The sequence below is a fragment of the Coregonus clupeaformis genome, chromosome 21 (genome assembly GCF_020615455.1).
Source record: "Coregonus clupeaformis isolate EN_2021a chromosome 21, ASM2061545v1, whole genome shotgun sequence".
In the NCBI taxonomy this organism is placed as follows: domain Eukaryota; kingdom Metazoa; phylum Chordata; class Actinopteri; order Salmoniformes; family Salmonidae; genus Coregonus; species Coregonus clupeaformis.
Window position 1 is genome coordinate 33,033,612 of NC_059212.1, and position 25,516 is coordinate 33,059,127.

Below are 25,516 nucleotides of genomic sequence, written 5' to 3' on the forward strand. Positions count from 1 at the left end.
TAGGCCTACTGCTGCAGCACGTCATGGCAGAGATTGTAAAACAATGGCCACCCAATTGATACAAATAATCATGATATAGTTATGTCAGGTAAGCCTACATTGCAGTTAACATAACATTTAATTGAGAATGTTTTTTGGGAAACCCACAAGACGGTTATCATTAGCATCGCTAACTGGCTACATACGGAGTGATAACAAACGTGCACACCAAACAGACAGACGGGCAATATTGCTGGAAATTAATTGGCAGATATTGTGTTACGTTTGGGATTTTAAGTAGGGCTGGGAATTGCCAGGGACCTCAGGATACGATAATATCACGATACTTAAGTGGTGATACAATATGTATTGCGATTCTATACTGCGATTTAATTGCAATTTGATGTTCCAAACATATTGCTCACTAATGTCTGCTTCAGAGAGACTAGAGAGAGCATGAGAAAATGACTTTTGATCAGTCAGGGAAATATAAGTGCTGAAAACATATTGGCTCACTATTTAAAAAGACGATGGAGAACAAGCTATAGGATGAAAAATACCTGAGTTTTGGCGCCGGTACAGCCGACTAGCGCTAGATAACGCTACCTACAGTAGCAAAAACAAATAAAAAAAATACATGGTTTTTACAAATAATAATATACTTGAAGTCAAATATCAATATATTGTTCCAAAATAATATTGCGATATGCAACTGTATCGATTATTCCCCCATCACTAATTTTAAGCCAATAGTGGCTAACCAGTGGTGGGATAATGTCAATGTGGCTTTGATTGGATAGTAGCCGGGAGCTTTATATTTATGACAGTTTGCGATGGAACAAATGAAAAAGATTAATGTACTTACAGAATTGCTTGGCAAGCTACTCATAGGTCGGCTGCGAGCTACTGGTAGCTTGCAATCTACCTGTTGTAGACCCCTGCTCTAGAGCCTACCCCGCTTACCCCTTCAATTTAGGAGGATACATTTAGGAGGATGGACAAGCTGAAATTCCAGGCATCTTTTTCAAACAGCTCTTACACAGAAATGGCATTATCATCATTTTCACAATTTCAGAGTGTTATTTCGACCTCATAGTATGGAAATATCATAAACAAAGCAGGGAGATCATGTTTTTTACACTGTATCGCATTAGTGGATACTCACACTGCTCTCAGGGCAGGTCTGTCAGTTTTGACTAGAAGAAGTTACTTTTCGTAGCAGGTTAGAACAGGTTAGGAGAGTTAACGTGGCAGGTTAGGAAAATTAACATGGCAGGTTGGGATAATTAGGTTAAAGTTAAGAAAAGGGTTAGGGTTAGCTAAAATGCTGAAATTGTCCAAGACGCGACTCAAACATTTCAAGCTACAACCAGGCCTGCCCTGAGAACAGTCTTGGTTTCCACCTATGTGAAGCTGCATTTTTTTACTGCACTGCCCCTTTAACTCTTGTTGTTGGTTGCCATTGTTTTCATTTTGCTTGACAACATGCAGAGGAAATGTTGTCTCAGACTGAGAGAGAGGTGAGAGACTGAGAGAGAGAGAGAGAGAGAGGGAGACTGAGAGAGAGAGAGAGGAGAGACTGAGATTTTGGTAAACCATTCCACACATTCTCTGGAACATTTAGGCACTTAAACCTCAGTGTTGTTTTTCTAAGAACCAAACAAAGTGCTGAATTACTAGTGAAAGGGTCAAGAGTCTGTCATCCTGTCAGGTCCTGACATTAGTCAACCATTGGCCTTCTGTCCGTTTTTGGCTAACTCACCCGGGTCATGGGCCAGGACTGTGCCCAGGGGTGAAAGTAGATTTAATTTCTTTCCGGTACGGGACCTCAAAAAATTGCCCATAACAGGCCCGGCCCTGGACGTTCTGCCTGCCTCGGATGATTTCTGTATTTTGAAAGTTACATACAGTATCTTCAAAACTTGATCGCTGACAAGCAAAACATTTTGGGACTATGTTAACAATGGACTAATGAAACAAATACCAAAAGATAGTTTTTGGGTGGCGTTTTCCTTTAAGGAGTGCATGGTGACAATATTGGAGGATTTGGCTATACCGACAACTCTCTCCTCATTAATAAGTTAATTATTTAAAAAGTGTCTGTCTCATGACATTGTAATTAATTTGGTCTCCAGTGTATGGGCTACAGAAAACCACATAGGCTACTACTCTTTCTACCACAGGATACATAATTTATGTTAAATTAATTTGATGGAGCGTTGGTGGAGCGGTGCAGCGCTGTGTCTCCAACAGAAACCTGTAAAGGCGCGCTGGGCATGGACAAGCTAAATATTTTGCGCCTCTGCTTATCATGGGGCGGCATCAGCGCTCACCAAAATAGCCCTCATGCCACTGAGTGAGAGAAGTTATTGTTTTTGGCCAGAATAATGTGAGGTGTTATGTGTTGTTGGAGGTGCGTCTTGGTCAGTTTAGCTCGGAAAATGCCGCCCTCGTCAAACTCCCGCTCTAGGCGGCTGCCTGATCATGGCTAATGGGCGGGCTGGACGTGGAGCCTAATTGTATAATTACATTTAGCATCCCTATTAATTCAATTGCATCTTTGTGGGCCTAGTCATCAAGATTTGTCATAAAAATGTCCTTTTATTGTGGCATTAACACAGCCGGTCATGATATTTTCATCTGATTGTCAAACAATCACTTCAAAGGGCTCCTTTACTAGGCTACCCGCACACGTTTATCCACTTGCAACATACACTACATCACCAAAAGTATGTGAACACCTGGTCATCGAAAATCTAATTCCAAAATCATGGGCATTAATATGGAGTTGGTCCCCCCTTTGCTGCTATAACAGCTTCCACTCTTCTGAGAAGGCTTTCCACTAGATGTTGGAACACTGCTGCGGGGACATGCTTCCATTCAGCCACAAGAGCATTAGTGAGGTCGGGCACTGATGTTGGGTGATTAGGCCTGGCTCGCAGTCGGCGTTCCAATTCATCCCAAAGGTGTTCGATGGGGTTGAGGTCAGGGCTCTGTGCAGGCCAGTCAAGTTCTTCCACACCGATCTCAACAAACCATTTCTGTATGGACCTCGCTTTGTGCACGGGGCGTTGTCATGCCGAAACAGGAAAGGGCCTTCCGCAAACTGTTGCCACAAAGTTGGAAGCACAGAATCGTCTAGAATGTCATTGTATGCTGTAGCGTTAAGATTTCCCTCACTGGAACTAAGGGGCCTAGCCCGATCCATGAAAAACAGCCCCATACCATTATTCCTCCTCCATCAAACTTTACAGTTGGCACTATGCATTCGGGCAGGTAGCGTTCTCCTGGCATCCGCCAAGCCCAGATTCATCCGACAGACTGCCAGATGGTGAAGAGTGACTCATCACTCCAGAGAACGTTTTTCCACTGCTCCATAGTCCAATGGTGGCGAGCTTTTCACCACTCCAGCCGACGCTTGGCATTGCGCATGGTGATCTTGGGCTTGTGTGCGAACTGACTTGTTAAAAAGGTATCCTATGACTGTGCCACATTGAAAGTCATTGAGCTCTTCAGTAAGGCCATTCTACTTCCGATGTTTGTCTATGGAGATAATGGCTATGTCCTCGATTTTATACACCTGTCAGCAACGGGTGTGGCTGAAATAGGCGAATCCACTAATTTGAAGGGGTGTCCACATACCTTTGTATATATAGTGTATTTCCACATTTCAGTGTCCTCCTCTAACCACATCGCATTTTGGAGCGTAGGCTATAGGCGCACCACCCGTTCCTACCACCCGTTTTCAAGTCCATTCGCTCATTTTTCCTGCTTCTGAAATACATACGTAATGATAAATAATGGTGTAATAGCCTACAGTTTTCTTGACATTTTGTTTTCATTATTGTGATAGGCTCATGTTTTACCGGTACGGAGTACCCCCACTATTTATTCTGCTGGGTCGCCGTACCGGACCGTACCGCCTTACTTTCACCCCTGACTGTGCCACTCTGCTACCATCCCGGAGGTGCCCATCTGGACAGGTTAATCATTCATGACCTCCCAAACCCCCCACCACCACCTGAATCCCGGTGCCAACTCTAATTATATGCCTCCCCCTGCCCAATGATGTAGGCAGAAAACTAAAGACACTTTTCAACTTTAGAACTCCTGTCCTGGTGTGGGCTTCTCCACTTCAGCCAGGGGAATGTGGTTTCAAATCCTGAAAAGCTTGGCCACCATTCCTTAAAAATAATATTAAAATAAATGATAGGGAACGTACCTTATTAGGCCACTCACTGAACTGTCACAATCAGTTAAACCATAACAATTACAGCACAAATGTCTTAGCCGTAAGTAATCTGTGATGTGTAAAACTTTCGTACCAAACAACACCATCTCTGAATTCAGGCTTTCAGAAATGGACACAGACAGTGTCACCGGCTTTCATTATGCCAATTTAAATCATTTGCAGCATCAGTGACTGTATATGCATATGCCAGGTGACTGATCGTGCCTTCTCTAGTGTCTTACTCACCCACTGGGCACAGACGTCAGTTCAACGTCTAGTTTTGATTTACATTTGGTTGAGTTGCCAACTAACGTAAATTCAACATGAAATCAACAGAAGATTTTACCATGTCATTGGATTTAGGTTAAACAACGAAATGCCCTTACGTTAGTTTTCCACGTTGATTCAATGTCATCACATAGATTCTTTGGGTTGAAATGACGTGGAAACAACGTTGATTTAACCATCCCCCCAGTTGTATGAGGCAGACTAAAGAGAGAGGGATGCTGTGTACAATGTTCTGTTTTGTTTCACCAGAAGACTGGGTGAAGTAAACTCTTCACAGGACCCAATCTGAATTCAAATGACCAGATACCTATTCTGACCCAGCTGGGAGAATAAACCTGAAAGGTCAAGAAGTCATTCCCCTCTTTTACTGGCTGAAGCAAAACCTGTGGTCATGTTTGTGCAGAGCCATATGACTGTGCAGAACCATACTTTTATAGAGTCCTTGGTATACAAGAGTGCAAAGAGGTCTATGGCTGTAGGCTAGTTGAGGTGTACTAGGGGAAACATTTAGCGGAAGTTTCAATTCATTGTAGATACCACTACTTATATAATGATGTAGATGCCAAAGCGTTTTCCGCTGACCAAATGTTTTGATTATGCCCAGACCGGCGCGCACTTCAAGATAGACTATCGATGAGTGTTGTTGAGCAAGATGATCGAGTATATTGACAGCATCTTTAGGTCTGTGTGAGTGTGGCATATCGACCATATTTGAGTAGGTTGCTTCTGTTGGCGAAGTGACCAGCAAAGGACATACTGAAGATGCATACTGAATTAAAATAAATTATAGGGAATGCATGTATCAGATACCTTATTAGAACACTGACTGAACTGTCACAATCAGTTTAACCATAACAATTACAGCACAAAATGTCTTAGTAGTGAGTCATATGTGATGTGTAAAACTCCTATTTTAGCAACACAATGTGGCAAAGAGCCTAGAAATATTTGTATATATTTAAACCGACTGGCTCTCGTACCAAACAACATCATCTCTGAATTCAGAAATGGGCTCAGACAGTGCCACCCACTTTCATTATGCCAATTTAAATAATTTGCACCATAAGTGACTGTATAAGCATATGCCAGGTGACTGATCATGCCTTCTCTAGTGTCTTTGTATGAGGTGAAGTACACAAAGCACAGTAGACAAAGGAGAGTGATACTGTGTACAATGTTCTGTTTTGTTTTACCAGCACAACACTTAACATCAGAGGCATGGATACAAATGACACTAGAGAGGCAGAGGCTCTCCTTTAAGCCAGATGACATTATGCTTTGATCATAGACATCCTCCAGTTTCTATGATCCTCTCCAGTTTCCCTCCAATCAATCAGTAGAGAAGTAGAGAGAAAGAGATGGTCGGCGGCCAAGGAGCAGCATTTTGCCTTAAAACACTTTCCTCCCAACTTGAAGTAGAAGTGGCAGGCCGTCACATATTGTAGAGCATCTGAAGTGAAAAGGAAAGATTGGGATCAAGATGGAGATGGAAGGTCAGGACAGGCTGGGTCAAGTTGAGCTTTTGCCTGTGAAATTGGATAAAATCTAAGAGAGCATGTTGAAGAACCTCATTGAAGCTCAGGAAGCAGACTAGGCTGAGGGGATGTACCAAGACACCTCCATAGAAAGCCCTCCCCTACAAGACTAGGGCCAGGACTTGTTACTGACCATATGACCTGACCAGAAAAGACTCTGGCACCTATAACTCCAACCCCTATACACTACCTGGTACGTGGTCACATGGTCCTGGTCACTCCCTAGTATTAGCAAGCCCCTGAGGGTTAAAATACAAATTAAAAGGTGGACTGTGTACATTTAGCCATATATTGCACATTGTATTTAAATACCAGAATGTTTACATTAAGATGTGGGGGTGTGCTTAAAGTTTCATCCTCAATAACCAGGTTTCCATCCAACCTTTTTATGGAAGTAAAGTACATATTGGATAAAATAAATGTCATGACAGGCCTGATGGAAACAGCAAATTTGTCTGTAAACTTTCCAAATGTCGCCAAAACAAAATACGCCAGAAGGTGGGGTCTTTTTGTGTCTGTAAAATTAATTATGTGAGAAATGCCTGTGGAAACGCTTTTATGCGCAAATATCACATCGAAGTAAACTTGGAGTCACGCGATGACATTTTGTGTGGTCCTCCAACTACGACTTGGGAAAGCATGCATTTTATTAGGCTACAGATGAAATAAGTTATGATTAACTTTACAGGGTGGTGGAAGTGCAAGCTTGATGCTCCTTTCCAATAAATATCTAGGGTCTTATTCTGGTGACATGATGATCGATGCTTGGCTGCTGTCCTTAATAATCTCATCATGTAGACTATACCCTCACTGTATATGCGAGCTGTTGGCTAGAGCGCACGTGCCAATACCAGAGTGGGCACATTCACTATATAATGCAAAAGAAATTGGTGACAAAACCATCAGTAGAGTTGAAAATGTGATGGAAACCCATTTGACTTGTATTTTCTATTCGGTACATGGGAATTTAACGGCAAAAGTTATTTTTATGTGCACTATGTCATCCCGCACAGCCTTTTATCCACAACAAGTCAATTTGATGGAAACATCTCTGGTAGGAAAATTTGCATATTGTTTTTATGCGTATTTGAGAATGTTTACATGAAGTTTGCAACGCCAGGGTTGTGGGTTCGATTCCCACAGGGGGTATGAAAAAATTATAATAATGTAAGTCGCTCTGGATAAGAGCGTCTGCTAAATGACGTAAATGTAAATGTAAATGTAAGATCTGTCGCCATTTGGATGGAAACCTAGCTAGTGTGTACAGTGCCAGTAACCAAGTTTCCATCCTACAGATGAAATAAGTTATGATGAACTTCACAGGGTGGTGAAAGTGCAAGGTGATGAGCCTGATGCTCCTTTCCAATAAATATCGAGGGTCTTATTCTGGAGACATGATGATCGATGCTTGGCTGCCGGTTGACAAATAAAAATAGTCTTGCTCTTTTGTCCATAATAATCTCATAATGTAGGTAGCCTACCCGCATTGTACCTGCCAAGACCAGAGCGGTCACATTCGCTATGTAACACAAACATTTTTTTGACAGAAAGAAGAGTTGAAAATGCGATGGAAACCCACCCCCTAGAGTCTATTGACGTACCGGTGCGTCAATCTAAATAACATAATACAAAAATCCCCATCAAAAATATGTCAGTTGAAGCTAGAGATATCTGTTTGCATGGGCTCCGTCTCAATCCACTGCATCCGCCTATGTCGCCCTTATGCATCTGCGGTGGAAAGTGTCAGAGCTACAGAGCTGTTTGTCAGACCAGGAGACATCCCAAAAGTATTCTCACGGAAACGTCTGTAGCATCCGACGGTGTTCTCCATTTTGTCTGAAGTCGGTAATGCAGATGTGCCAACTTTTGTCTGTAGCGTCCGAACCATTTGGGCTACAACTAATATGACCCCATTGTAGAAAGGGGAGACTCTCACAAACACAATGGTGTTCACCCCCACAAGTGTCATAGGACTTGTCTAAAGGTAACCCATACAAATGTATGAAGGTAGTTTTGTGCCAACAAAAATAAGGGGTTAAATATGTGTAAAAAAATATATATTTCCTGAGCTTTCTTATATCTCCTAGATATAGGACAGACACTTCAAAACGTTATTCCTTATGATGTAATTTTTTGACCGTTTTTTTGCCATTTATAAATGTGTTATTCAGTGTGTTTCTATGGGCTATAGCAGTGATTCCCAATCTTTTTTGGTTACTGTATCCCCAACAGAATTTTGCTCTGTCAGGAGTACTCCTGAAGTACCCCCTCATGTGCATTTTACCAGTAACCCTATGGACTCATTAGTCTTTTCATGTACCCCCTGTGGATAGGCCAAGTACCCCCAGAGGTCCTAGTACCCCTGGTAAGGAACCACTGAGCTATAGTAATAAAGGCCAAATTTTATATTTTACTTACAAAATATATATATATTTTTTACACCTAAAGAGATCCTAAAGTTCCAAATCAAATAGCTAAATGATCCATGGTAAGATATTCTTAAAACAATTCCATATGTCAGCTAAGAACCCCCCACCCTTACACTTTTAAGAAATTAACTTGTATTTGTTATTTGGACTACGTCACTTTTTAAAATAATTTTTATGTGCACTACTGTACGTCATCACGCACAGCCTTTTATTGTTTTTATGCAGATTTTAGAATATATTCGCATGAAAATATGTCACCAATTGGATGGAAACCTATCTACTGTGCCTAAAAAATACACGTTTAAATAACCTCTATAGGAGTCTGTGAAAGGAGCAGTGCTGTGCCAGGGAGTGTCACGCCCTGACTCTAGGGACTTGTATTTGTTGAGTCAGGGTGTGTATTTTCTGTGTTGGGTTTCTCTATGTTAGTTTCTAGATCATTTAGATCTATGTTGGCCAGGGTGGTTCCCAATCAGAGGCAGCTGTAGCTCGTTGTCTCTGATTGGGGACCATACTTAGGTAGCCTGTTGGCACTAGTGGGTTGTGGGATCTTGTTCCGTAAAGGTATGTTGTTTGTATGCTACCTTGGACTTCACGTTTCGTTTGTTGTTTTGTTGTGTGTTTAGTCGTTAATAAATATGAATGCATATCACGCTGCGCCTTGGTCCTTCTCGTTCATGAACGATCGTGACAGAAGATCCCACCAATCCTGGATCAAGCAGCGTGACGAGGAGAGAGGATGGACTTGGGAGGAGATGAGCGAGAGTCTGGCAAGAGGGATGGAGGCCATGATCACGGGGGAGAGACAAGCCCCAAAACATTTTAGGGGGGGGGGGCTCACGCCGTGGACGACGAGGCAGCAGGAGGCCGCGATAGAGCGGTTCAGCCATTTAGCAGAGGAGGCCGCCAGATTAAGGGGGTCATTGGTTCAGAGGGAGCAGAAGGAAAGTGTAGAGGCACGGCGAGAGGAGCTGGTTAGGCAGCAGAAGGAGCGGGGGTTAATGAAGGAACCCAGTCCCGCTCCTCGCACCAATCGAGTGGTGCGTGTCGCCAGTCCGGTCCGGCCCGTTCCTGATTCCCGCACTAAGACAGTGGTGGGTGTTCCCAGTATGGTTCGGCCCGTTCCTGCTCCTCGCATCAAGCCAGTGGTGCGCATCGCCAGCCCGGTCCGGCCTGTTCCTGTCCCTCGCACCAAGTCAGTGGTGCGCGTCGCCAGCCCGGCCCGGCCTGTTCCTGCCCCGTGCACCAAGCCAGTGGTGCGCGTCGCCAGCCCGGCCCGGCCTGTTCCTGCTCCCCGCACCAGGCCAGTGGTGCGCGTCGCCAGTCCGGTACGGCCCGTTCCTGCTCCCCGCACAAAGCCAGTGGTGCGCGTCGTCAGCCCAGTCCGGCCCGTTCCTGCACCCCGCACCAGGCCAGTGGTGCGCGTCGTCAGCCCAGTCCGGCCCGTTCCTGCTCCCCGCACCAAGCCAGTGGTGCGTTTGTCCAGTCCGGCACGGCCGTGCCTGTTCCACCGGTGCCTGGTCCGGCACCAGTCAGCTGCTCCACTCCGGAGTCAGAGCAATCCGCTCCACCGGGGTCAGTCCAGCTCCAGTCAGCGGCTCCACTCCGGAGCCAGAGCAGTCCACTCCACCGGTGCCTGATCCAGTTCCGGTCAGCGGCTCCACCCCGGAGCCAGAGCAGTTCGATCCACCGTCGTCAGGTCCAGCTCCAGTCAGCGGTTCCAGTCCAGACCCAGACGTCAGCCCCTCTCCAGGTTCGGGGTCTCCCACACCAGGGTCCACACAGGGCGTGGTACTTCGTGGGAGGAAGGAGAGAGGAAGCAGCGCGCCAAGGTCCAGACCAGACCAGGGGCGCAATGGGGAGGTGGAGAGTAAGTGGTGGTCACACCCGGAGCCGGATCCGCCTCCGAGGCGGAATGCCCACCCGGCCCCTACCCTGTTAGGTTTATGTGGCGCGGTCGGAGTCCGCACCTTTGGGGGGGTACTGTCACGCCCTGACTCTAGGGACTTGTATTTGTTGAGTCAGGGTGTGTATTTTCTGTGTTGGGTTTGTCTATGTTAGTTTCTAGATCGTTTAGATCTATGTTGGCCAGGGTGGTTCCCAATCAGAGGCAGCTGTAGCTCGTTGTCTCTGATTGGGGACCATACTTAGGTAGCCTGTTGCCACTAGTGGGTTGTGGGATCTTGTTCCGTAAAGGTATGTTGTTTGTATGCTACCTTGGACTTCACGTTTCGTTTGTTGTTTTGTCGTGTGTTTAGTCGTTAATAAAAATGAATGCATATCACGCTGCGCCTTGGTCCTTCTCGTTCATGAACGATCGTGACAGGGAGTAGATAGTGCCAGCTATCCCAGGTTGTTGACAGGAAGGAGAGATGGATGATGATGGTGGTATTACTGTAGGGACCTAGTGTTTTCAATGCCACACAGTTTCTATTTGAGACACCATGGAACCTTTCTGTCCTTTCAGGAAGGCTCCACTTTGATTTTGTCAACAAAATAATACTTCCTTGCTGATGCTGTTATGGCAATCATCTTGAACGGAGTCCTGTATGGGTTTGTATTTGGTAGCTACAGTTACAGATACCCAGGACCGGACCTGGCCATAAGCGACATAAGTGGTCGCTTAGCTTACCCCTACCAAATTTGTTCAACTGTTTTCCATCCTACAAATTTGTAATAGGCAAAGGCTTTGATTTCTTGACAAACAGATGGAAAAGGGGTCTTAGAAAACATCTACCAGAAAAAGTCTTAAAAGGTATTAGAAATACATAAACACAATAATGTTTAAGTAAAGGTTTCTGTTACCAAAAACCCACATACAGTGGGGGAAAAAAGTATTTAGTCAGCCACCAATTGTGCAAGTTCTCCCCCTTTAAAAGTTGAAAGAGGCCTGTAATTTTCATCATAGGTACACGTCAACTATGACAGACAAAATGAGAAAAAAATTCCAGAAAATCACATTGTAGGATTTTTAATGAATTTATTTGCAAATTATGGTGGAAAATAAGTATTTGGTCAATAACAAAAGTTTCTCAATACTTTGTTATATACCCTTTGTTGGCAATGACACAGGACAAACGTTTTATGTAAGTCTTCACAAGGTTTTCACACACTGTTGCTGGTATTTTGGCCCATTCCTCCATGCAGATCTCCTCTAGAGAAGTGATGTTTTGGGACTGTCGCTGGGCAACACGGACTTTCAACTCTCTCCAAAGATATTCTATGGGGTTGAGATCTGGAGACTGGCTAGGCCAATCCAGGACCTTGAAATGCTTCTTACGAAGCCACTCCTTCGTTGCCCGGGCGGTGTGTTTGGGATCATTGTCATGCTGAAAGACCCAGCCACGTTTCATCTTCAATGCCCTTGCTGATGGAAGGAGGTTTTCACTCAAAATCTCACGATACATGGCCCCATTCTTTCTTTCCTTTACACGGATCAGTCGTCCTGGTCCCTTTGCAGAAAAACAGCTCCAAAGCATGATGTTTCCACCCCCATGCTTCACAGTAGGTATGGTGTTCTTTGGATGCAACTCGGCATTCTTTGTCCTCCAAACACGACGAGTTGAGTTTTTACCAAAAAGTTATATTTTGGTTTCATCTGACCATATGACATTCTCCCAATCCTCTTCTGGATCATCCAAATGCACTCTAGCAAACTTCAGACGGGCCTGGACATGTACTGGCTTAAACAGAGGGACACGTCTGGCACTGCAGGATTTGAGTCCCTGGCGGCGTAGTGTGTTACTGATGGTAGGCTTTGTTACTTTGGTCCCAGCTCTCTGCAGGTCATTCACTAGGTCCCCCCGTGTGGTTCTTGGATTTTTGCTCACCGTTCTTGTGATCATTTTGACCCCACGGGGTGAGATCTTGCGTGGAGCCCCAGATCGAGGGAGATTATCAGTGGTCTTGTATGTCTTCCATTTCCTAATAATTGCTCCCACAGTTGATTTCTTCAAACCAAGCTGCTTACCTATTGCAGATTCAGTCTTCCCAGCCTGGTGCAGGTCTACAATTTCGTTTCTGGTGTCCTTTGACAGCTCTTTGGTCTTGGCCATAGTGGAGTTTGGAGTGTGACTGTTTGAGGTTGTGGACAGGTGTCTTTTATACTGATAACAAGTTCAAACAGGTGCTATTAATACAGGTAACGAGTGGAGGACAGAGGAGCCTCTTAAAGAAGAAGTTACAGGTCTGTGAGAGCCAGAAATCTTGCTTGTTTGTAGGTGACCAAATACTTATTTTCCACCATAATGTGATTTTCTGGATAATTTTTTCTCAATTTGTCTGTCATAGTTGACGTGTACCTATGATGAAAATTACAGGCCTCTCTCATCTTTTTAAGTGGGAGAACTTGCACAATTGGTGGCTGACTAAATACTTTTTTCCCCCACTGTATCTTCAATATATTATTTTCTCTCCCTCATGAGAAGGAAGGATAATAAAAGATCACATAAGTAACAAATAAAGGTAGAACTATCAATTAGTTTGTGTTTTTACTGATATTTTGTTTATCAATTATTAAGTGATTTTAAAAAATCGGTAACGGAATTTCTACATTTGAATTTGCTTCAATGGGAAATCATAGTACTCACAAACCACAGTTGGATCACCTGCTACTGTCCTCCCTTCCACTGGCATACTGTTATGTTCAGCTGATAACGGTTTTCTTCCTCTTTCTGTCATCTGGTGGTCAAAGCAAGAGTGTGAAAAGTCTGGACAACCCCTCCTTCTCCCTCTTCTCTCTCACTCTCCAGTTAATGTCACCTCTCCCTGATCATGCTGACACCTATCCATGAGCCCCCTCTCTTTCCATTTACTGTAACTAGCATCCTCACCCACTGAGCACCGAGACGTTCATTAACGTTGAAAAGTAGTTGAAATTCAGTCAGTCCGACCTGGCCTTGATTTCAATGTCCACAGAAATAGTTTTTTGGTCCGGTCTGGACCAGCCTTGATTTTAACATCCAAAGGTCCAAACATAGACGTCCATGATTGATTAAGATTTGGTCCAAATGTACAGTACCAGTCAAACGTTTGGACACACCTACTCATTCAAGAGTTTTTCTTTATTTTTACTATTTTTTTTCGGTTGTAGAATAATTGTGAAGACATCAAAACTATGAAATAACACTTATGGTATCATGTAGTAACCAAAAAAGTGTTAAACAAATCAAACTATATTTTATATTTGAGATTCTTCAAATAGCCACCCTTTGCCTTGATGACAGCTTTGCACACTCTTGGCATTCTCTCAACCAGCTTCACCTGGAATGCTTTTCCAACAGCCTTAAAGGAGTTCCCACATATGCTGAGCACTTGTTGGCTGCTTTTCCTTCACTCTGCTGTCCGACTCATCCCAAACCATCTCAATTGGGTTGAGGTTGGGGGATTGTGGAGGCCAGGTCATCTGATGCAGCACTCCGTCACTCTCCTTCTTGGTAAAATAGCCCTTACACAGCCTGGAGGTGTGTTGGATCAAAACAAATGATAGTTCCACTAAGCCCAAACCAGATGGGATGGCGTATCGCTGCAGAATGCTGTGGTAGCCATGCTGGTTAAGTGTGCCTTGAATTCTAAATAAATCACAGACAGTGTCAGCAGCAAAGCACCCCCACACCATAACAACTCCTCCTCCATGCTTTACGGTGGGAACTACACATGCAGAAATCCTCTGTTCACCCACACCGCGTCTCACAAAGACACAGCGGTTGGAACCAAAAATCTCACATTTTGACTCCAGACGAAAGGCAAATTTCCACCGGTCTAATGTCCATTGCTCGTGTTTCTTGGCCCAAGCAGGTCTCTTCTTCTTATGGGTGTCCTTTAGTAGTGGTTTCTTTGCAGCAATTCGACCATGAAGGCCTGATTTACACTGTCCCCTCTGAACAGTTGATGTTGAGATGTGTCTGTAAGTTGAACTCTGTGAAGCATTTATTTGGGCTGCAATTTCTGAGGCTAGTAACTCTAATGAACTTATCCACTGCAGCAGAGGTAACTCTGGGTCTTCCATTCCTGTGGCGGTCATGAGAGCCAGTTTCATCATAGCGCTTGATGGTTTTTGCGACTGCACTTGAAGAAACTTTCAAAGTTCTTGAAATGTTCTGTATTGACTGACCTTCATGTCTTAATGTAATGATTGACTGTCGTTTCTCTTTGCTTATTTGAGCTGTTCTTGCCATAATATGGACTTGGTATTTTACCGAGTAGGGCTATCTTCTGTATACCCCCCTACCTTGTCACAACACAACTGATTGGCTCAAACACATTAAATTAACTTTTAAGAAGGCACACCTGTTAATTGAAATGCATTCCAGGTGACTACCTCATGAAGCTGGTTGAGAGAATGCCAAAAGTGTGCAAAGCTGTCATCAAGGCAAAGGGTGGCTATTTGAAGAATCTCAAATATAAAATATATTTTGATTTGTTTAACACTTTTTTCGTTACTACATTAATCCATATGTGTTATTTCATAGTTGTGATGTCTTCACTATTATTCTACAATGTAAACATTTTTAAAAATAAAGGAAAACCCTTGAATGAGTAGGTGTGTCCAAACTTTGGACTGGTAGTGTATGTTTCACAAGTTTGGACAGCACAGTACATAACAGTACAGCACAGTACAGTACAGAAAATTAGAGTATAGTTCAATACATTACAGTACAGTACATTACAGCACAGTAGAGCACAGTAGAGTACATTAGTGCTACTGTGCTGTAATTTGATGTCCAAACTTGTGAAACATAGACGTCTATGATTGGTTCAGATTTGGTCCTATCCGGACCAACCGAATTCGGTCTTGTTTGGTGGTGGAGCTCGTTAAAGTAATAGCCAGTGTGGAGAATGTTACCCAAATATGCAAAGGGAGATATTGTATATTTCTACCTTTGTGTACCTATTTAGGATACAGAACCATGAAGAGAATGACATTAATATCCATAACTATGCATTTCTGTGTAGTAAAGATCAGGGACCCCATGATGAAATTCCGTTACTACAATTCTGTTACCGGGTGTATATTATTATTATTATTATTATTATTATTATTATTATTATTATTATTATTATTATGTAGTTCAATAACCAAAATATATATAGCTGACACCCCATTATTTCTGCAGATATCTTTGAATCTTAATTTGGAGAAGAAAGCCCCAAAAATTGTCAAAGACTCCAGTCACCCAAGTCATAGACTCTTCTCTCTGCTACCGCACGGCAAGTGGTACCGGAGCGCCAAGTCTAGGACCTGTCACGATTCAGACAGACGACCAGGGGACCACAATTGCGTCACACCAGAAAGTTTATTAAACTTAAGGGAAAAGGGAAGTAGGGAGTGAATGAAGGCTCCAGGGGTAACAGGGATCCCGTCCAATGCGCTGGGTCTGTGCCCCCCCCAGTGGCAGCGATGCGTCCTATGAAGCCGGTGGTGGGTGGTCCAGAAGTCCTGGGGGGGGGGGAGACACAGACACAACAGGGCGGAATGAAACCAGGCAGCAGTACAGTTCAAGGGAAATCCAAAATACGTAGTAGCAAGGCAGAAGGCTGGTCAGAGTTACCGGGATTGAAGAGTAGTCAGGAGTCGTAATGGCAGAAGCAGGTCTGGATCTCCTGAGGCAGAAGAGTATCCAAAAAACAGGCAGGTCCGGGGGTCACAAAACCAGGGTGAGCCAGAAGCGCGAGCAAACAGGTTCCGGGTGTGAGCTTTGCAGACGATCTGACACCGGAGAGCTGAAAGACAGGGCCTTAAATACTGGGAGAGGTTAGTGGGTAATGCAGCGCAGCTGGCAGAGTAATTAGAGCCGAGCAGAGCAGGGACAGGTGGAGCTAGTTAGGCTGAGTAGAGAGAGGGAGGTGAGCAGAGTGGAAGATAGTGGAAACAAATTAAGGTGGTAACCCGGTGGAGTGAGAGGGCTCATGACAGAACCCCCCAAGGGACGGCCCCAGAAGTCCCAAGAGCAACACCACGCCGGGCGGGAGGAGGGGAGCCGGAGGAGGGCTAGAACTCCTCCGAACGGTCCGAGTGAACGTCCTCATCCTCGGAGGAAGCCGGAGGGCCGTGGTCGGGAGATGGGACAGGTCCCGAGACAGGATCAGGCACAGGACAGGAAGCCGAGCGGGCCGGACGGTTAGGGACCCCTCTGGGGCGGCCCCTACGGATTGCAGGTTGATCAGGATGCCGTTGGTGGAAAGCGGTGATGAGAGTCCTATCCACAATCCGACTAGCTGGCACCCAGGTCCTTTCCTCAGGTCCATAGCCCTCCCAGTCAATGAGGTACTGGAGACCCCTACCCCTCCGTCTGGACCGAAGCAGGCGGCGGACGGTGTAAACCAGGCCACCATCGACGAGCCGTGGAGGAGGAGGACCAGGCGCAGCAGGGACCAGCGGACTCTCATGGATGGGCTTAATCTTAGACACATGGAAAGTGGGGTGCACCCTCAGGGAATTAGGCAGTTGGAGCCGGACAGCAGTTGGGCTAATCACTCTTATGATAGGGAATGGGCCAATGAACCGAGGTGCCAGCTTCTGCGACTCCACCCTGAGTGGCAGGTTCTTCGATGACAACCACACCCTTTGACCAACATGGTAGGTGGGAGCAGGAATTCTCCGACGGTTGGCCCCGGTAGTGTAGCTGGCAACGGACCTGAGGAGTGTGGCTCGGGCTTGTGACCAGGTGCGGCGACATCGACGGGCAAAAGCAAGTGCAGATGGGCAAGTAACCTCCTCCTCCTGGCTGGCAAATAGAGGAGGCTGGTATCCATAAACACATTGGAAAGGGGACATACCGATGGCAGAGCAGGTCAGAGAATTGTGTGCGTACTCCACCCATGTCAATTGCTGCGACCAGGAGTGGGGGTTGCGTGAAGTCATGCATCGCAGTGCCTTCTCGAGCTCCTGATTAGCCCGCTCTGACTGCCCATTGGATTGGGGATGGAATCCGGAAGTCAGACTGACTGTGGCTCCCAGCAGGTGACAGAACTCCTTCCAAAAAGCGGAGGAGAATTGTGGACCACGGTCAGAAACAACATCCCTTGGCAGTCCGTGGATCCGGAAGACGTGTTCCAGGACCACCTGGGCGGTCTCCTTGGCGGTTGGGAGCTTGGGGAGGGGAATGAAGTGTGCCATCTTGCTGAAACGGTCAACGATGGTGAGAATGACGGTCATGCCACTTGAAGGGGGGCAGCCCCGTGACAAAGTCAAGGGCGATGTGAGACCAGGGACGTCTGGGCACAGGCAGGGGCTGCAGCAATCCGGCTGGGGGCTGGCAGGACGACTTGTGTTGGTTGCAGATGGGGCAGGCTTGGACGAATTCCCGTACATCCTTCCTCAGAGAGGGCCACCAGAACCTCTGGGCGAGCAGGTTGTAAGTGCGGGTGGAGCCAGGGTGACAAGCTAGGCGGGAGTCATGTCCCCACTGAATGACCTGGGACCTCAGGTCTTCGGGGACAAAAAGGCGGTCAGCTGGGCAAGTGCTGGGACCTGGCTGGTTACGGAGAGCCTCCAGCACCTGTTCCTCAACAGCCCAGGTCAGAGCTGCAACGATGCAGGGACTTGGCAGAATCGACACAGGATCCTTGGAGGGGTTGTCATCCTTCTGGAATTGACGGGAGAGGGCGTCTGGCTTGGTGTTGCGTGATCCAGGCCGGTATGACAGAGTGAAATTAAACCTGGTGAAGAACAGGGCCCAGCGGGACTGCCTGGAGTTCAACCGTTTGGCCGTGCGGATGTACTCCAAGTTCTTATGATCGGTCCAAACGAGAAATGGAATGGTGGACCCCTCCAGCCAGTGACGCCACTCCTCCAAGGCAAGCTTCACAGCCAGCAGCTCACGGTTCCCTATGTCGTAATTGCACTCAGAGGGGGACAACCGACGTGAGAAAAAGGCACAGGGATGGAGCTTCCTATCCTCCGCAGCCCACTGAGAAATCACAGCACCAACTCCCACATCCGAGGCGTCCACCTCCACAATGAATTGCCGGTCCACATCAGGCATCTGGAGGATGGGAGCGGAGGTGAACCTCACCTTGAGGGTACTGAAGGCTTTGTCGGCTGCTGGGGTCCAGGTGAAGGGTTGCTTGGTGCTGGTTAGAGCAGTGAGAGGGGCAGCAACGGTACTGTAGTTCCGGATAAACTTCCTATAGAAGTTAGCAAACCCCAGAAACTGTTGCAGCTTCTTTCTGTTCTCCGGAACTGGCCATGAAGTGACTGCTGATACTTTGGCAGGATCCATTTGGATACTTCCTTCTGCCACTATGTACCCCAGGAAGGCCACTGTCTTGACGTGAAACTCACATTTCTCTGCCTTGGCGTAGAGGGAATTCTCCAGAAGACGATGAAGGACTTGCTGGACATGGCGGGTGTGTTCAGACAGGTTTCTGGAGTAAATTAAGATGTCATCCAGGTAAACGAAGACAAACTTGTTTAACATGTCCCGCAGTACATCATTCACTAGAGCCTGGAACACAGCAGGAGCATTGGTGAGGCCAAAAGGCATAACCAGATACTCGTAGTGGCCTGTTGGTGTATTGAATGCGGTTTTCCATTCATCTCCCTCCCGGATCCGCACTAGGTGGTAAGCGTTTCTGAGATCCAACTTGGTAAAAACAGTGGCTCCCTGGAGCAACTCAAAAGCAGAGGTGAGCAGAGGCAGAGGGTAACGGTTTTTCACTGTGATGTCGTTGAGTCCCCTGTAGTCGATGCAGGGGCGAAGAGATCCGTCCTTCTTCCCCCACAAAGAAGAAGCCAGCACCAGCAGGAGATGAAGATGAACGGATTAATCCTGCGGACAGAGAGCCATTGATGTAGTCCTCCATGGACTTTCTTTCAGGAGCAGACAACGAATAAAGACGACCCCTTGGAGGAGCTGTTCCAGGGAGGAGGTCGATGGCACAGTCGTACGGTCGGTGAGGGGGCAGAGATGTGGCTCTTGCTTTGTTAAACACCTCTCTGAGACCATGGTAGCATTCTGGGACATTGGAGAGGTCAGGAGCGGAGTTAGTAGGTACTGGCCGAGGGGGTAGTGCGGCAGCAAGCAGGCAGGTTCGGTGGCAGTCCTCTCCCCACTCCCTGATCACCCCGGTCACCCAGTCGAGCTGAGGGTTGTGCCGGGCGGAGCCATGGGTAACCCAGGATGAGGGGTTGGCCTGGAGAGGGGAGCAGGTGAAACTGGATAGTTTCTTGATGGTTTCCGGACAGACCCATCGAGACCGGGGCCGTGACATGAGTGACCGATCCGAGTAAGTGTCCGTCCAGTGCCCGGGCAGGAATAGGAGGTGTCAAACGGAGGTTCTCCAGTCCCAGTTGGCGTGCCAGCTTGATGTCCATTATGTTGGCTTCGGCGCCAGAATCCACCAGAGCAGCCAGGGTGTGAGTTGAGTCAGAGAGGCGGAGGTGAACTTGCAGCAGGGGTTTGCGGTCGGAGGACTGGATGGTCGTTGAACTCAACCGGACTCCCCCTACGCCCGGTGAGCTTCGGCCCTTTAAAGGGCAGGTTACCACACGATGTCCATCACCTCCACAATAGAGGCAGAGGTTTGAGGTGAAGCGGCGCTGGCGCTCTGCAGGAGTGAGGGAGGCTCGCCCAATCTCCATAGGCTCAGACTGATCAAGCTGACCTGGGTGAGTGGCAGTAGATGACAGGAGCCCAGTCGGATCTCTCCGAATGCCGGTAGTAGGTGGACCTTGGCGCCCCCTCTCACGACGACGGGTCTGTATCCTTCTGTCGATCCTGACAGTCAGTGCGATGGCTTCATCAAGAGTGGAAGGCAGTTCATGGGAGACCAACTCGTCCTTGATATAGTCAGCCAAACTATGGAAGAACGCGTCCACCAACGATGGTGTGTTCCAAGAACTTCGTCTAGCCAGGGTTCGGAAGTCGATGGAATGGTCTGCGACTGTACGTCTGCCTTGTCGAATACTGAACAGTTCACGAGACGCCTCTGCGGTGGGTGAATCCAGGTCAAACACCTTCAGCATCTCCTCAGCAAACAGGTCGAAGGTTGCACATGCGGGGGTTTGACGTTCGAACTCTGCTGTTCCCCAGAGTCGAGCTCGGCCCGTCAGGTGAGTGATGGCATACCCAACTTTAGCCCCCTCCGTGGCGAAGGTCCTTGGCTGCAAGGAGAACTGAAGTCGGCAGCTAGTCAGGAATGGCCGGACCTGGGTTGAATCGCCGTTGAACCGCTCGGGGTTTCCAATCTTGGGTTCCGGAGCAGCGGCTGCAATGACCGGGGCAGGTAACTCGGGGGCTGGGCTGGTGGGCAGACTGGCTGGGGTAAGGTTGGTGAGGAGTTGAATGATCATGGCGAGTTGTTGTTGCTGCTGCTGGAACTGCTGCTCATGCTCATCGGTTTCCATGTCGGGGAAAGTGTGCGCTGAGTCCATAATGGTCAGATCGTACTGTCACGATTCAGACAGACGACCAGGGGACCACAATTGCGTCACACCAGAAAGTTTATTAAACTTAAGGGAAAAGGGAAGTAGGGAGTGAATGAAGGCTCCAGGGGTAACAGGGATCCCGGTCCAATGCGCTGGGTCTGTGCCCCCCCAGTGGCAGCGATGCGTCCTATGAAGCCGGTGGTGGGTGGTCCAGAAGTCCTGGGGGGGGGGAGACACAGACACAACAGGGCGGAATGAAACCAGGCAGCAGTACAGTTCAAGGGAAATCCAAAATACGTAGTAGCAAGGCAGAAGGCTGGTCAGAGTTACCGGGATTGAAGAGTAGTCAGGAGTCGTAATGGCAGAAGCAGGTCTGGATCTCCTGAGGCAGAAGAGTATCCAAAAACAGGCAGGTCCGGGGGTCACAAAACCAGGGTGAGCCAGAAGCGCGAGCAAACAGGTTCCGGGTGTGAGCTTTGCAGACGATCTGACACCGGAGAGCTGAAAGACAGGGCCTTAAATACTGGGAGAGGTTAGTGGGTAATGCAGCGCAGCTGGCAGAGTAATTAGAGCCGAGCAGAGCAGGGACAGGTGGAGCTAGTTAGGCTGAGTAGAGAGAGGGAGGTGAGCAGAGTGGAAGATAGTGGAAACAAATTAAGGTGGTAACCCGGTGGAGTGAGAGGGCTCATGACAGGACCAAAAGACTCCTTAACAGCTTCTACCCCAAAGCTATAAGACTGCTGAACAATTGATCAAATGGCCACACTGACTATTTACATTGACACCCACCCATTTGTTTTTACACTGCTGCTACCCGCTGTCTATTATCTATGCATAGCCACTTTACCCCTACCTGCATGTCCAAATTACCTCGACTAACCTGTATCCCCGCACATTGACTCGGTACTGTTACCCCCTGTATATAGCCTCGTTATTGTTATTTTATTGTGTTACTATTTATTATTTTTTACTTTAGTTTATTTGGTAAATATTTTCTTAACTCTTTCTTGAACTGCATTGTTGGTTAAGGGCTTGTAATACAGTGAGGGAAAAAAGTATTTGATCCCCTGCTGATTTTGTACGTTTGCCCACTGACAAAGACATGATCAGTCTATAATTTTAATGGTAGGTTTATTTGAACAGTGAGAGACAGAATAACAACAAAAAAATCCAGAAAAATGCATGTCAAAAATGTTATAAATTGATTTGCATTTTAATGAGGGAAATAAGTATTTGACCCCCTCTGCAAAACATGACTTAGTACTTGGTGGCAAAACCCTTGTTGGCAATCACAGAGGTCAGACGTTTCTTGTAGTTGGTCACCAGGTGTGCACACATCTCAGGAGGGATTTTGTCCCACTCCTCTTTGCAGATCTTCTCCAAGTCATTAAGGTTTCGAGGCTGACGTTTGGCAACTCGAACCTTCAGCTCCCTCCACAGATTTTCTATGGGATTAAGGTCTGGAGACTGGCTAAGCCACTCCAGGACCTTAATGTGCTTCTTCTTGAGCCACTCCTTTGTTGCCTTGGCCGTGCGTTTTAGGTCATTGTCATGCTGGAATACCCATCCACGACCAATTTTCAATGCCCTGGCTGAGGGAAGGAGGTTCTCACCCAAGATTTGACGGTACATGGCCCCGTCCATCGTCCCTTTGATGCAGTGAAGTTGTCCTGTCCCCTTAGCAGAAAAACACCCCCAAAGCATAATGTTTCCACCTCCATGTTTGACGGTGGGGATGGTGTTCTTGGGGTCATAGGCAGCATTCCTCCTCCTCCAAACATTGCCAATGAGCTCAATTTTGGTCTCATCTGACCACAACACTTTCACCCAGTTCTCCTCTGAATCATTCAGATGTTCATTGGCAAACTTCAGACGGGCCTGTATATGTGCTTTCTTGAGCAGGGGGACCTTGCGGGCGCTGCAGGATTTCAGTCCTTCACGGCGTAGTGTGTTACCAATTGTTTTCTTGGTGACTATGGTCCCAGCTGCCTTGAGATCATTGACAAGATCCTCCCGTGTAGTTCTGGGCTGATTCCTCACCGTTCTCATGATCATTGCAACTCCACGAGGTGAGATCTTGCATGGAGCCCCAGTCCGAGGGAGATTGACAGTTCTTTTGTGTTTCTTCCATTTGCGAATAATCGCACCAACTGTTGTCACCTTCTCACCAAGCTGCTTGGTGATGGTCTTGTAGCCCATTTCAGCCTTGTGTAGGTCTACAATCTTGTCCCTGACATTCTTGGAGAGCTCTTTGGTCTTGGCCATGGTGGAGAGTTTGGAATCTGATTGATTGATTGCTTCTGTGGACAGGTGTCTTTTATACAGGTAACAAGCTGAGATTAGGAGCACTCCCTTTAAGAGTGTGCTCCTAATCTCAGCTCGTTACCTGTATAAAAGACACCTGGGAGCCAGACATCTTTCTGATTGAGAGGGGGTCAAATACTTATTTCCCTCATTAAAATGCAAATCAATTTATAACATTTTTTTGATGTTATTCTGTCTCCTACTGTTCAAATAAACCTACCATTAAAATTATAGACTGATCATGTCTTTGTCAGTTGGCAAACGTACAAAATCAGCAGGGGATCAAATACTTTTTTCCCTCACTGTAAAGCATTTCACGGTAAGGTCTACACCTGTTGTATTTGGCGAATGTGACAAATAAAGTTTGATTTGATTTGGAGCAGATATTTAAGGATTTTTGAAAACTTGTTCACTGAGGGAGATTTTCCCTAAATTATGTTACCAAACTTTGCATCTGAACAGTTCTTCCAGTAAATGTGTTTTTGTAAAATGTTCTGTGTAAATAGTTAAAAGTAGTAATTGTGCATAAAGTTGTATGGTTTATTGAACTTTGAAATCAATGGTTTTTGTTTGGCATACATTTTAAGTAACAAATCTGAGTCTCAGCGCAATTCAGTTATCGTGGAATTGCCCTTTACAAACCAACATCTAGACAGAATGAGTCATAATAACACAGCAAAGCCCAAAAGAACCAATCATGTTCATCATCTTTGCCTCTTGTTTCTATGGTTTCCGCCAGGTGAGCTACCGTGCCAGACAGGGCATGACCCACCGAGCCATCATAAAGATGATAGCAGTCTGGGTCCTGGCCTTTCTCCTCTATGGCCCTGCCATCATCTTCTGGGAGCTGGTGGTGGGGAAGAGCCGCGTCCCGGAGGATGAATGCTACGCTGAGTTCTACTACACCTGGTACTTCCTCCTCAGTGCCTCCATGTTGGAGTTCTTCTCCCCCTTAATCTCTGTATCCTTCTTCAACCTCAGCATCTACCTCAACATCCGTCGGAGGAGGCTCCGGAACAGAGATGAGGCTAGTGGACAGGCCTATGCGCCCGATGGACAGCCCTCTCACCTGGGGAGAGGGGAATGCCTCCGCCTCACCTCCCTCTTCTCCCGGAACTCGGTAGTGGTTAAGAAGCTGTCTAGCGCTGTGTCGGTACAGGAGAGGGGATCAGGCTCAGGGTCCTTCCACTCCCAGACCTTCCATCCCCCCTTGGAGCGGCAGGACACCTCCTCCACTAGGGGCACCCAGCGCAGCTGCCTGTCAAGGGACAAGAAGATTGCCAAGTCGCTGGCTGTCATCGTGTGTGTATTTGCTGTGTGCTGGGCGCCCTACACCCTCCTGATGATCATCAGAGCCGCCTGTAAGGGACGCTGTGTCCAGCACCACTGGTACGAGGTCACCTTCTGGCTGCTGTGGCTCAACTCAGCCATTAACCCTTTCCTCTACCCGCTCTGTCACAGCAGCTTCCGCAGGGCCTTCGGCAGGATCCTGTGTCCCAGGCAGAGGTCAGCTCAGCTGGCCACCAACTGACCTGCAGTATGGCCAATGACTTAAGGGCCTCTACTGTATCATGTGATGGATGGGCCAAGAGCCAGAGAGGTGGTGATACACACATTAAACACTTTACTGTACATAGACTCAAAAGAGATAATCAAGATTCAACTGATACTTTAGCAATTAACATTTTTAATGGAACAAAACAGATTGTCTTGCATGTGATAGGCCAGTGGCCAGAGAAGTGGGGTGAATCTCAAAAGCCAAAATGATTGTAAGAGAAGCACTTTACATAGACTCAAAGGCGATACTACTCACTGGGCACAAACTGGGTGAATCAACGTTGTTGACGTGGAATCTAAGTGGAAAATACATTGGATTTGAAAAAAGTCATCAACTGTTGTTTTGAGGGTGAAATTTCTACCACAGAATTATGTCATCATGGTAACCAAATTTCAACATAGACAAACATTGTATAAAATATATTGAATTTGTACCTTTAAAACACTGTCAGATTTTCAATATATCCACTACCAGAAGAAAATAAAAACAATAGGCTGGGCAGCACCTCCTACTGGAGGATGTATTTATCTACAGATACCCTTTGGTCTTCTATCCAAGGTTTTAACCAAGCCCTGTTTAGCTATGTTATTTGTCACTGACTATTACCAATGCGCTATCATGAGAATGATTCTTGAGAGTTCTCCACTTAAAAACTAAATAGATTCACTGTTGCTATCGAAGTCATTCCGAAGGGTAGGTTTAATGTAGCAAATGAAAAGTGACCATACTTTATCACTCATATACTGTATCATCAATGATGCTATTTAGGCCTATATACAGTAGAATGTGTAAAGTCATCAACAGCTGTTGTTTCAATTCAAT

General features: G+C 46.6%; 1 protein-coding gene across 1 annotated transcript in view; it reads left to right on the forward strand.

Annotated features, from left to right (window-relative positions):
• Positions 1 to 24,667, forward strand: part of LOC121534438 (histamine H3 receptor) — a 33,430-nt gene extending 8,763 nt beyond the window's left edge. The window contains exon 3 of the mRNA XM_041841035.1: positions 23,876 to 24,667. Within this exon, the coding sequence (XP_041696969.1) occupies positions 23,876 to 24,667 (792 nt within the window). The remainder of the gene's footprint in view (positions 1 to 23,875) is intronic.
• The last annotated feature ends 849 nt before the right edge of the window (positions 24,668 to 25,516 follow it).